Source organism: Schistocerca piceifrons, chromosome 2 (assembly GCF_021461385.2).
Source record: "Schistocerca piceifrons isolate TAMUIC-IGC-003096 chromosome 2, iqSchPice1.1, whole genome shotgun sequence".
NCBI classification, from domain to species: domain Eukaryota; kingdom Metazoa; phylum Arthropoda; class Insecta; order Orthoptera; family Acrididae; genus Schistocerca; species Schistocerca piceifrons.
The window spans coordinates 693057003-693070218 of NC_060139.1; the positions used below are offsets into that span (position 1 = coordinate 693057003).

The 13216-nt window shown below is 39.6% G+C and overlaps 1 protein-coding gene across 2 annotated transcripts in view; it reads right to left on the bottom strand.

Annotated features, from left to right (window-relative positions):
- Positions 1 to 13216, bottom strand: part of LOC124775108 (protein timeless) — a 384357-nt gene that overhangs the window by 144570 nt on the left and 226571 nt on the right. For both annotated transcript variants that reach the window (XM_047249934.1, XM_047249936.1), the window contains 2 exons: positions 11444 to 11590; positions 193 to 348 (listed from right to left, as the gene is read on the bottom strand). In XM_047249934.1, the coding sequence (XP_047105890.1) occupies positions 193 to 348; positions 11444 to 11590 (303 nt within the window). The remainder of the gene's footprint in view (positions 1 to 192; positions 349 to 11443; positions 11591 to 13216) is intronic.

The window sequence follows — 13216 nt, forward strand, 5'->3', positions numbered from 1 at the left end:
CATAGGTACATATGTACCCCTGTAGATAACATAATTTTAATTTATAGTGTTGCAGGAAATATGTGTTATTTCTACTTGCAATACCTGAAATAAATAATTTTACTCAGTAAGTTGGCTCTCACTCCTCCATCCTCCATCAGTGATACTGACAATTTATTATAAAAATTAGTGTTTTTAGCATATATGGTATACCTGTTTTGAGGGATGTTGTTCATTTGTATTTTGTTTCATTTCACCAGTGCCACAGTGATTAGTGAGTGATTTCTCATAATTGTTACCACCATTGTCTGAGGAATCAGATGTTGGGTCTGACGTTACCATAGTTGAAGAGTCTTCTGCACCTTGATCCTGCACAAATATTAGAGTTACAAGCAATTATATACAAATTTTCTTCTTCTTTTTTCAATAAATCATTGAACAAAATAAAAACAATTACACAAAATGTAAGAATTAATTGTCAGACCAAATGAACTGAATGAGTATCCTGACCTTCTGATATCAAAGAATCTGCTTTTAAAATTGGAATATAAATAACGTGAATAAAGATAACCACTCAGTATATAGCAGTATTATTAAGCAGTGTAACATTGCAACTCAGCTTATGAACTGGTATTTATCTTCAGAGCGCGCGTGCGCGCGCACACACACATGCACACACACACACACACACACACATACACACACACACACACACACACACACACACACACACACACAGAGAGAGAGAGAGAGAGAGAGAGAGAGAGAGAGAGAGAGAGAGAGATGGAGAGGTTAGGGGGGAGGGTGGGGGGAGATATTTTCCAAAGCTGCAGCCCAACATATCCAGTCAGTCCACAGGTCCAGTGTAATGTAACTCTCTTTAGTTCCACTGAGCAACACCTCCATTATACAGTGAGTGGTTTCTTTACACATTTTATTGTCTATATTCCATATCAGAAATCCTAGTCACTTAATGGTGTTAGTCATCAAGTTAATCAGATGACTAAGAGGAAAAATGTAATCTGAAAGCCAATGAATGCAAACAATACGTTGAAACTCTAGTGTTAGAATCTAAACTGTTTCTGAGACATTTTACCAGCAGTTTATCGCTGTTTAGGGCTTTTATTTGAACAGACAGCACTACTGAGGATGTCCACACTTACATTGCATTTCACAACATAGGTACAAGATTGCATTTCACAACACAGGTATCAAGTTCTATCTCGTGTTTGTGGCAGCATGTCTCGAATATTACCAAATTTAAGTTTTATTTATTGCAATTTTTGATTGCACAGGGATTTCATGTAGGGCTCTGAATTCATATACTGTACATAATTAATTATCTAAATCAAGGACTATAAATTAGCACTGCATAGGTATTTCTAGTTTCACAGTTTGTCTATAAGGGTTCATATGCAAGTTCACTGGTTAAAGACACTGTAGTGTGGCTAGCTCTCGATCAGAAAGGTCACACAATGCCTGCACAGTTTTACAAAGCCTGCTTTATTGTTTGATGCTATGATATCTGCTCAACAAGCATTTGACAATGAGGTACGAGATAGCTAGACATTGTCAGAACCTACAACCAGTTGAGGATAGTTACCTACAGGACAGTGACCCTGAGGACAGTTGCCTCTCAACTTCCAAAATTAATTCTGTTTCACCACCGCACCCTCGCATGGTAGTGTCACACAGATCAATTGTTTGTAGTAAAACCTTCACACTCTTGGTAGCTGATACACTTGAGGAGCATGGAGAACAATGTTGCTCCTGTTCCAGTGAGGTAGCATTCTTGAAGCTGCACTTCCTCAATGTTGTCAATGAATACCCTTAGTTTTAAACTGAATAACTCGTATGCTAAATGCCACATACAGCAAACCAGAAGTCAGTGCCCATATCACGATGTGCAATGCTTGATATGCAACAAGCAGGGCAACCTAGTGGAAGTTTGCATGAGCCAGTGCATCACATCATGACAAGGCAGAACAGTGGTCCATTGCATAGTGTTGTAGACCATTTCAGAAGTGATAGCACTGACCAAGCTTCTGCTCTGCCTCACTATTAACATTGTGTGTGTGCTATTTCAAATTGACACCAGGGCTGCAGTGCCACTCAGTAATATGGACATATTGGGGTGCAGCTATCTTGGCGGCAAATTGGCACTTATAACAAAGAATCTATACCCCTACAAGGATAGCCACTGTTTCAAAAAAGGTGTAGAAATGCAGCTGATTGCACTGATTTTTTAGGATTCTGTGGTGTAACAGTGCACCCACATTTCATCACAAGTCACAATCCACTGCAAAACATGTTCCCCTTTGGTTTGGTGGCATGTCAGTAGCTGTTTGCACACCTCAAAATGACAAAATTTGTGCTCTGTGGTGAGAAGATGAGGTACCCACCTTGTTGATAGTTTTTTAAATCCAAGGTTATCACTAATGATCACCTAAGCACTACCAAATCTTACACCAACCTCAGTAGCAATTTCAGCAACTGTTATTCAGCCATTATCTTCAATAAGCTGGATAACAATGCAAATGTTCTCCTCAGTCTTGCAGGTCCTCAAGCAATGTCAACTTTTCCTTACCCTTGTAAAAATTGTGCTGTAAAATTTTTAAAAATTTTGGATGGTTTTATGCCCTCTGTTGTGAGAAACTTGATTACAATGCATTGTGCAACAGATAACGCCACCTCTTGCTCTGATGTTGCGATACTGACTAAAGAAACAGTATGACAATGTTCTAGTTGTGGAGAATGATCACTGGAAACAAAAGCAACAATGAGAAGATATCGTGACACTCCCCACTTACGAAATGGCATGTAAAACCAAATTTCAGTTTGTATTTGATTCACCCTCATAGGAGCAGTAAAAGACGGACCTCGATCTTTCACAGGTTTGAGAGTAATCGCTTCAATAACAATGAAGGGGCCATACCAACAGTCATTGTTCATAAACCATCTGAAGCCATTAGAAAATGTGGCGATTTTAAGGCCAACATCAATGCCTAGTAACAGACAAACTGCTAACAAATTTACCAGGTGGTCACTACTTTCTAATATCAATCTCTCACATACGAGGGTAAGTCAATTATTATCTGCAAAGAAGTTATAAAATTTTATTGTAATCAAATAGGAAACTTACAAGAACATCATTTTATGACATAATTTTCTTGCATTTCAACGCACTTGGTCCATCATTGTACAAGCTTCCTGATGCCCTCATAAAAGAAGGTCTCAGTTGAGCTGCGAGCCAGGAATGCATTGCTTCTTTCACTGCTTCGTCTGATGCAAATTGACGGCCCCTTAATGACTGTTTGAATGGACCAAACAAGCAATAGTCAGAAGGGGAAAGATCGGGACTGTATGGAGGATGATCCAGTACTTCAAATTTGAGTTTCTGGAGCATTTCAGCAGTGTGGGCAGCAGTATGCAGACGGGCATTGTTGTGCAACAATACAACACCTTTTGACAGTAATCCTCAGTGTTTGCTTCAAATTGCAGGCTTTAGCATCTCACTGTAACATATACTGTTTACTGTTGTGCCCCTTTCCCCATAATGTTCCAGTACTGGACCTTGTGTGTCCCAAAAAACCGTAAGCATAAGTTTTCCTGCGGACAGTTGAGTCTTGAACTTTTTCTTGCACGGCGAATTTGGATGTTTCCATTCCATACTCTGCCGTTTACTCTCCGGCTCGTAATGATGGCTCCATGTTTCGTCATCAGTAATAATCCTGTCTAAGAAGTTGTCCCTTTCATTGCCATAGCAATCCTAATGTTTTTTTGCAGATGTCCAAGCGCATTTGTTTATGCAATTGTGGGAGTTATTTGGGACCCATATTGCACAATCTTTATGAAACCTAAGTCTGTTCTGGATGATTTCGTAGGCAGAACCATGACTAATTTGCATGTGATGTACCACTTCATCAATCGTTAATCGTCTGTCTAAGAGAATCATTTCATGTGAACATTCAATGGTTTCTTCATTTGTGGCAATAAACAGTCGTCCGGCTCCTTCACTGTGCGTAACACTTGTGCGACCATTTTGGAATTTTCCAATCCATTCGTAGACACTCCACTGTGGCAAAACACTGTTCCCGTACTGTATCAAAGACTCGGCCCCTGATACGCCTTCCGACCACAAAAAACATATCACTGAACGTTGGTCTCCTTTGGTGCAAATAGACAGCAGAGCAGACATGATTAACAGCACGGCAGCGATAACAAAACAAACCTGGCAGCTTGTAAACTGCAAAGATATACCAACAAATAAACAAAGCATGCGTCATCAACATAAAACGACAGTACTACCAAAATAAACAGAAATATAACTTAATTGCGGATAATAACTGACTTACCTTCGTACATATCTACAGTTACCCTTGGATGCTGACATACAAGTTATCCTTGTAATAAACATTCATATTGGATTATACCAATACAACTGATTACCATCAATGTCACAAGAGCGCCAGAAATCTTATGATGGTTTTTGCAACAGCTCTTGCTCACTACTCAGCAGTGTGTTAACAATTTATGTGACATAATCATGATAAGAACCATGAGGAAGCAACACCTTTACAGTTTACCTGCTTTGTTTGATAGGCTCCAGACTCACAGTCTTAAGTGTAGATTAGATAAGTGCACTTTCTTTAAACCTCATGTAAAATAAACAGAACATATATTAAGTACAGACGGTCTTTGACCAATGTCAGATCATCTGGAGGCATAAAACAAACTGCCATTTCCATAATCTTAAAGAACTACAAACTTTTCTCATCATCATCATTTAAGACTGATTATGCCTTTCAGCGTTCAGTCTGGAGCATAGTCCCCCTTATAAAATTCTTCCATGATCCCCTATTCAGTGCTAACATTGGTGCCTCTTCTGATGTTAAACCTATTACTTCAAAATCATTCTTAACCGAATCCAGGTACCTTCTCCTTGGTCTACCCCAACTCCTCCTACCCTCTACTGCTGAACCCATGAGTCTCTTGGGTAACCTTGCTTCTCGCATGCATGTAATATGACCCCACCATCTAAGCCTGTTCACCCTGACTGCTACATCTATAGAGTTCATTCCTAGTTTTTCTTTGATTTCCTCACTGTGGCCACCCTCCTGCCATTGTTCCCATCTACTAGTACCTGCAATCATCCTAGCTACTTTCATATCCGTAACCTCAACCTTATTGATAAGGTAACGTGAATCCTACTCAGCTTTCGCTGCCATACAACGAAGTTGGTCGAAAGATTGAACGGTGCACAGATAATTTAGTCTTGGTACTGACTTCCTTCTTGCAGAAAAGAGTAGATCGTAGCCGAGTGCTCACTGCATTAGCTTTGCTACACCTCGCTTCCAGTTCTTTCACTATGTTGCCATCCTGTGAGAATATGCATCGTAAATACTTGAAACCGTCCACCTGTTCTAACTTTGTTCCTCCTATTTGGCACTCAATCCGTTTATATCTCTTTCCATATGATATTACTTTCATTTTGGAGATGCTAATCTTCATACCATAGTCCTTACATTTCTGATCTAGCTCTGAAATATTACTTTGCAAACTTTCAATCGAATTTGCCATCACAAATAAGTCATCCGCATATGCAAGACTGCTTATTTTGTGTTCACATATCTTAATCTCACCCAGCCACTCTATTGTTTTCAACATATGATCCATAAATAATATGAACAACAGTGGAGACATGTTGCAGCTTTGTCTTACCCCTGTGACTACTCTGAACCATGAACTCAATTTACCGTCAACTCTAACTTCTGCCTGACTATCTATGTAAAGACCTTTAATTGCTTGCAAAAGTTTGCCTCCTATTCCATAATCTCATAGAACAGACAATAACTTCCTCCTAGGAACCCGGTCATATGCCTTTTCTAGATCTATAATGCATAGATACAATTCCCTGTTCCACTCGTAGCACTTCTCCATTATTTGCCATAAGCTAAAGATCTGGTCCTGACAACCTCTAAGAGACCTAAACCCACACTGATTTTCATCCAATTTGTCCTCAACTAATACTCGCACTTTCCTTTCAACAATAACTGAGAAGATTTTACCCACAACGCTGATTAAAGAGATACCTCTGTAGTTGTTACCATCTTTTCTGTTTCCATGTTTAAAGATTGGTGTGATTACTGCTTTCGTCCAGTCTGATGGAACCTGTCCCAACTCCCACGCAATTTCAATTATCCTGTGTAGCCATTTAAGACCTGACATTCCACTGTAATTGATGAGTTCCGAATTAATTTCATCCAACCCAGCCACTTTATTGCACTGCAATCTATTGACCATTTTCTCCACTTCCTCAAATGTGATCCTATTTCCATCATCATTCCTATCCCATTGTACATCGAAATCTGAAACATTACTGATCGTATTTTCACCTACATTGAGCAACTCTTCAAAATATTCCCTCCATCTGCCCAAGGCATCAACAGGATTCACCAGTAATTTTCCTGACTTGTCCAAAATACTTGTCATTTCCTTCTTACCTCCCTTTCGAAGACTGCTAATTGCACTCCAGAATGGTTTTCCAGCAGCTTGACCATAAGTCTCCAACCTATTTCCAAAGTCTTCCCAAGATTTCTTCTTGGATGCTGCAATTATCTGTTTGGCTTTGTTTCTTTCTTCAACATAACTTTCTCTCTCTACCTGAGTTCTAGTATGTAGCCATTTTTGATACGCCTTCCTTTTCCTTTAACAGGCTGCCTTGACTGTGTCATTCCACCCAGCTGTTCGCTTCATCCTACCTTTACACACTACTGTTCCAAGACATTCTTTACCCACTTCTAGTACTGTGTCCCTGTACCTTGTCCATTCCTTTTCCAATGACTGTAATTGACTACATTCAACTAACTGGTACCTTTCTAAGATCACTGTTATGTACTTGTGCCTGATTTCCTTATCCTGAAGTTTCTCCACTCTTATCCTCCTACATATGGACCTGACCTCCTGCACTTTCGGCGTCACAATTCCAATTTCACTGCAGATTAAATAGTGATCAGTGTCATCAAAGAATCCCCTGAATACATGTGTGTCTCTCACAGCCTTCCTGAATTCCTGATCTGTTATTATATAGTCAATGACAGATCTGGCTCCCCTGCCTTCCCAAGTATACCAATGAATGTTCTTATGTTTAAAAAACGAGTTTGTGATTACTAAGCCCATACTGGTACAGAAATCCAAGAGTTGTTTCCCATTCCTGTTGGCCTCCATATCCTCTCCAAATTTACCCATAACCTTTTCATACCCTTTTGTTCGATTTCCAATCCTGGCATTAAAATCACCAATGAGCAGAACACTGTCCCTGTCCTTTTCTCTAACAACTACATCACTGAGTGCGTCATAAAAACTATCCATCTTATCTTGATCTGTCCCTTCACAATGTGAATATACTGACACAATCCTAATTTTCTTGCTTGACACTATCAAATCTATCCACATCAGTCATTCGTTTACATACCTTATTGCAACTACGCTGGGTTCCATTTCTTTCCTGATGTAAAGCCCTACACCCCACTGTGCTTTTCCTACTTTGACTCCTGACAGGTAGGCCTTGTATTCTCCCACTTCCTCTTATTTCTCACCCCTTACCCGAATGTCACTAACAGCTAAAATGTCCAACCCCATCTTACTTGCAGCCTCTGCTAGCTCTACCTTCTTCCCAGAGTAGCCCCCATTGATATTAATAGCTCCCCATCTTGTTACCATTCGTTTGCCGAGTCGTATCTTAGGAGTCCCTGGTTTATCAATTAGAGGTGGGACTGCGTCACCTCCAAAGGTCTGAGGCATTTTGCTCTGATTGTTGCCAGCATCATATTTAAAGTACCAGGGAAGCAGGTTGCTAGCCTTACTTGCCCCGGATCCCATTGAGTTTTACCCCTAATGGTTGAGGAACTAACCGGTGGATTTGCCGTCTGAGCACAAAGGTGACCACGAGTCCGAATATGTCCAAGATGCCCGGCCATATTCCAAAGTAACTGGTATCCCGACTGTCAGGACCACTTACTTGGCCACTCATACTTTGCCCATGATTCATGAACTAGGACATGACAACAGGAACCCACACCATGAACTTTTCTAAGGAAAATAAATTATTATGGAAAATTCATATCCAAGTAGGCCTATATTTGTCATCCTCTAAATTTGTGTGTGGTCTGTCAGCTGCCAGAGAGCCTTTGCTACCTGAAAAAGAGTGCCTCAAACCTGCTCTTTCTTTATTGATGTTTATGCCCAAAATATGGATTATGTTGACCTCCGACACATCACATTTTGGCATTGGTATAATTCTAACCCACACAAACACCTACAAGACAGAACATCCTTTTATGTTACCATACTAAACTTTATCCCTGGCAAAAAATTTCTCATGTTGAAAAAAACAACCTTAACCACAATTTACGGGGTGAAAAAGTTCCATGTATTCCATATGGTATCAAGTTACAGTTAGTGACAGACCAGAGCTACTTATCTCTCTGTTTGATCCAAAGTGAAAATCCATGAGCAAATGACATGGAGGCTTCAAGGTGTGCCTTGTTTCTCAGCAATTATAATTGCAACATTCACTACAGGCCCACTTTGTAACATGTCAACACTGACATGTTATCCTGTCTCCCAACAGGGTCTGACACAGGATTCAATAAAAAGGAGGTTGTTTGCTTTTCCATCAATCAAAACATAAAGCATACACAAACAGAGTTCGCAATCATGGCCCATCATGACATGAGTGCAACACAGAAGAACCATTTCTTCATCATGTGTTATTTCAAATTCAGCAGGTTTGGCTGGAGCGTAGCCAGAGGCTCAGGCTTCACTTTCAGAATGCTTTCCTCTGTGTGACACCACCTTAATGCTGTTGATGGCATCCTGCTGTTAGCCACAGAGGACACACAGTGCAAAGTAGTCGTACTACCCACACACAGACTCCGTATACTCCAGCTCACATCACAAGCACTGGGGAATGAGTCATATGAAGGCCACGACTAGGCATCACATTTTCTGGGTGGGAATAGATGGGTGGATAGAATGAATGGAGATCTTCTGCAATGTATGTACACAAAATCAGTTTGGCCTGTGCAGCATTTTTCACCATGGTCCAACCCATAACATCTGTGGGAGCAGTTGATGCATGTGGATTTCATTGGATTATTCAAATGTGGCTTTTGGTAGTAGATGCCCTCTCTGAACAATATGTGCCCTGTTCAGTATCTTCACAATAGAGAATGCACTGCACACAATAGTTTCTGATGATGGTCCTCAATTCCTGGCTCTGAGTTCCACCAGTTCAGCCTGCAAAATGGCATAGGTAATCTGACTACCACTCCTTTTCACTTAGCATCAAATTTGGAAGTTGAGCAGCTGGTCAGGACCTTTAAACTTCAGGTGCTAATGGCACACTCTGAGGAAGCCCTTACCCAATTACCAGCATCATATGAGTCCACCCCTATCAGTGGTCACTGCCAGCTGAACTGCTGCACAGGTAATGACCATGAATTTCACTCAGCCCGTTATGCCCAGCATCTTGGACATGGCACCATCAAACACACACTTATTAATACTCAGGCACCTATGTCTAGGCTCGCATCTGTGCCCATAAGCTGGGGTAGGTGCCCCACCCTGTTGTTGGCCACAGGGGACGTAAAATGTATGATCTCATGACTCATGCACCAATTCCCCTGCAATGTCATCAAAATCAGATTCTGCCATGACACTGGAAGAATGTCACACCCAAAGCTACAATGACTGTGCGAGCAAACATTTCCAGTTTTGTGCCAACACCTAACAGTGCTCATTGGTCTCATCAGAGTGCTCCTCCCCTGCAAACATTATTATTGCGCAAAACTCCAACGCGTCATGAGCTTCATCCCTGCCTAGTATTTCAGTAGTAGCAACGAAGTACTGACAAAGAGAGAGAGCTGACCATGGAGACTGAGCTAACCTCTCCACCCACACAGCTCCCAGCTCCTGTAGTCCTGATGGGCACCACTGGAATGGCACTCTTTCTCCAGTCCACCTCACTGATGCCTCCACTCTGTTGCCACTGTTGAACAAAGTGGATGTCATGGTCCCTGTGTCAGCTCCCATGCTGCCCTACCTGCATCTCCAGTTCCCCCTCTGTCATTGGTCCCATTACTCTTTGGGAAATTACTGACATTTGGGCCAGTTAAAATGGGAAGGAATATTGTATCACACTTGGGTCAGTTAAAAGGAATACTGTATACCCACCAAGTACCAATGAGGATAGTCCACCAGCGGGCAATGATATAAATGTGGAATTGATTAGTTGCCTGGAGAAAGACTGGAGCATAATCACTGCCCCATGCAGCAGCAGAGGCTGCCAGAAGGCACAGCTCAGATGGGCAAAGTTCTTTGGTTTTTGGCCACTTTAAACAAGTGTGCATCATGGCAGGAAGTAGTCCACGTACTTGCATGAAGCACATATTCATCATCATTACAATATTGTGTTGACTTCTTCTCTTTGGACTTGGATTTCATTCTGCGTGCAAATGTACTCATATATTGCTTATGACAGAGTTGGCATCCATTCTGGAAATTATCAGGTTGCACATTCCTTGATGAAGTCATATATTACTGTCTTCCAGTTAGTACCATTTGTAAATGTGTTCCACATCAGTTTGAACTTTATTCTGAGTGCTGAATAGTCGGACTTGCCTATCATAATTGTGAAGGACAAACTGTGTTTGTATCCACTGAGATAAAAATTTGCTATTGCAGCTAAGCATAATTACTATTATTCAGTAAAAGTTCAGTATTTTTACTTATAAAGAACAGACACAAAAGAGTCTTTAAGACAAAAATACACCAAGTAAGATAAAAAAAGAACATAAAAGTATCATACCAGGCAATTATTTAACTTTTGGAGGAAAAGGCGTCATTACAAAGAAAGGATAATACAACTACGTCAAACAAATGCAAAAAATGACAATTTTCATATATTTGTTAAAGATCATAGAACAGTGTCATACAGAGACTGAAGTAGAAAGATCTAAGGAAGATTCTGTCATGTACATGAAATATAAGAAGGGGAAGGAGGAACTGGAGTGACAGGGGAGCAGTTGTTGGAACTATCATGTTTCACACACACACAACAACAACAGAAACATGGAGGAACTGGATGCAAAAAGGTACACAGAGATTGAGACACAGTGTTTCTTAAGCATCAAAATCAGAAAAAAGTGTAAACAGAAAGATACACAGAGAAAACCCAATAGCCTTCTATTACACATTCCATAAATTCCAAAATTAAATTGCCCTTGAGTGCATGAAAAAGGAAGAGTATCTAACATCAAAATAACTGCTAAGTATTTTCTTCTCAAGTGTCATTTCACTTTTTTCTGTGTATGAAGAAAATTCCATGTTGATAGGGCAGCAATTAATTAACTTATTGTTGACATTTTAGAGGATATTATGAAAATAGACACAAATATATTACCGGTGGTGAAGTGTTGCTTTCGTTATCCTCTGAGCTTTCACTAAGAGATGCTTCAAACCAGAGATTCAAAAGATTCTGCAGTGTTCCTACATGCTGATCCTTGTAGATTAATGCAATGAGCTGAACCATTGTCACACCCCAGTGTGCCTAAAACAAAGAGAAAAACACACACTATAAATACACGCAGGTAGATAGCATAAAAGTAGGATAAACATGGTTTATGGTTTGTTTCGAATACAAAACAGCAGCCTGTGCAACACAATTATGAGCAATAATTTAATACAGTTTAACTAAATTAATTGGCCATGATGTTGTTTTCATATGCTGGAAACATCAGTAAAAGTAAATGAAAAAAATGCAAATTTCAATTAATTTTGTACCTGTTTATTATTCTAAGCAGTTGGCATTCTACAACTGACAATATTTTAGTAACATTTTTCACAAAACATTACAATCCATGTCTCTTTGGAATAGTGTGGACACATTGCAAGAAAATTTTAAGACATGTTATTCTTTATTTTAAATCCAGAAACTAGATTTCTATAATTCTTAGAAAATATGTTCACCGTTTTCACACAAACAGTTTTTTGGGTATGACAAAATAGTGGTTTTAAATATGGTTTGAACATTAGTATTCATTTATATTTCAAACTGAGTATTTTAGCAACTAAAAGAAATTAATGCCAATGTATAAAGCTTTTATTAATTTTTCAACAAAGGACATTTGAAGATGGATACAGTAAAAAAAATTAGAAAAAGGCAATGCCTCCTCGGCAGATGAATGCAGGGTGGTGCATAAACACATAGGTCTATAACTTGTAATGACTGTAAGGATGCAAATGCATATGGTGATCAAAGGGAGTTGGTGATATGCACTATTACTGGTGAACTAGGATTGTGGGATCGCGTGTGTGGGTGTGCATAGCATAAACTTATCAACTGTTTCTGTAACTTCATTACTAATTTGCACTGTTTTATTTCCAGTAATTTGGTTATACAGTATTTTAGTCTTATTTTGACTGACTTTCAGATCTACTTTCAAACTTATTCTCTTAAGTTCTTCCACTTGTTGTGGATGTTTTCTACACTAGAGACAAAGACTATGATACCATCAGCAATTGATTCGAATATTTTTCATTAAGGCATGTGTTTCCTTTACTTATAATGATCTGAAAATTTTCTGAAACAGTGGTTGAAAACTGGCTGCTCTTGACAACAGAGCAGGCAGGAGCTCAGAGTCTGCAGAGCAGTGTGGCGTGCCATGGAGTTGCATCTGTGACAAAGTTCTGTGACCATGGGACTCTGTAACTAAGGAGATCTATGCATAAAACAAAACCAAATTTGACTTGGAACCATAAGGAGAGTCTATTCACATTATTATCTGGTTGTATGAACTTAGTCATTCAGAAGTTAAACTGATTGTAACTGGGAAAAAGAAACCCTGTTTGTGAACCTATTACCACTTACTACTCTGCAATAGTAGTCATTTCACAGGAAAAGTCTGGGGGGGGGGGGGGGGGGGGAAGTTTCCATTTTACAAAAACTATTTTCATCAGTTGTTTCAGGAAGTTTACAGTTCATTATACATGAAGAAAACACAAATCTTAGTAGAACATACTGAATCATTTCTAATGGCATTCCACCCTTTGTGTCTAGTGAAGAAAACTTCCAAAACAAGTCAATGAACTTAACAGAGAATGTTTGAAAGAAGGTTTGACAGGTAACCACAATAAGACCAAAATAATCAATCTCCTGAAAAGAAAACAGTGAAAT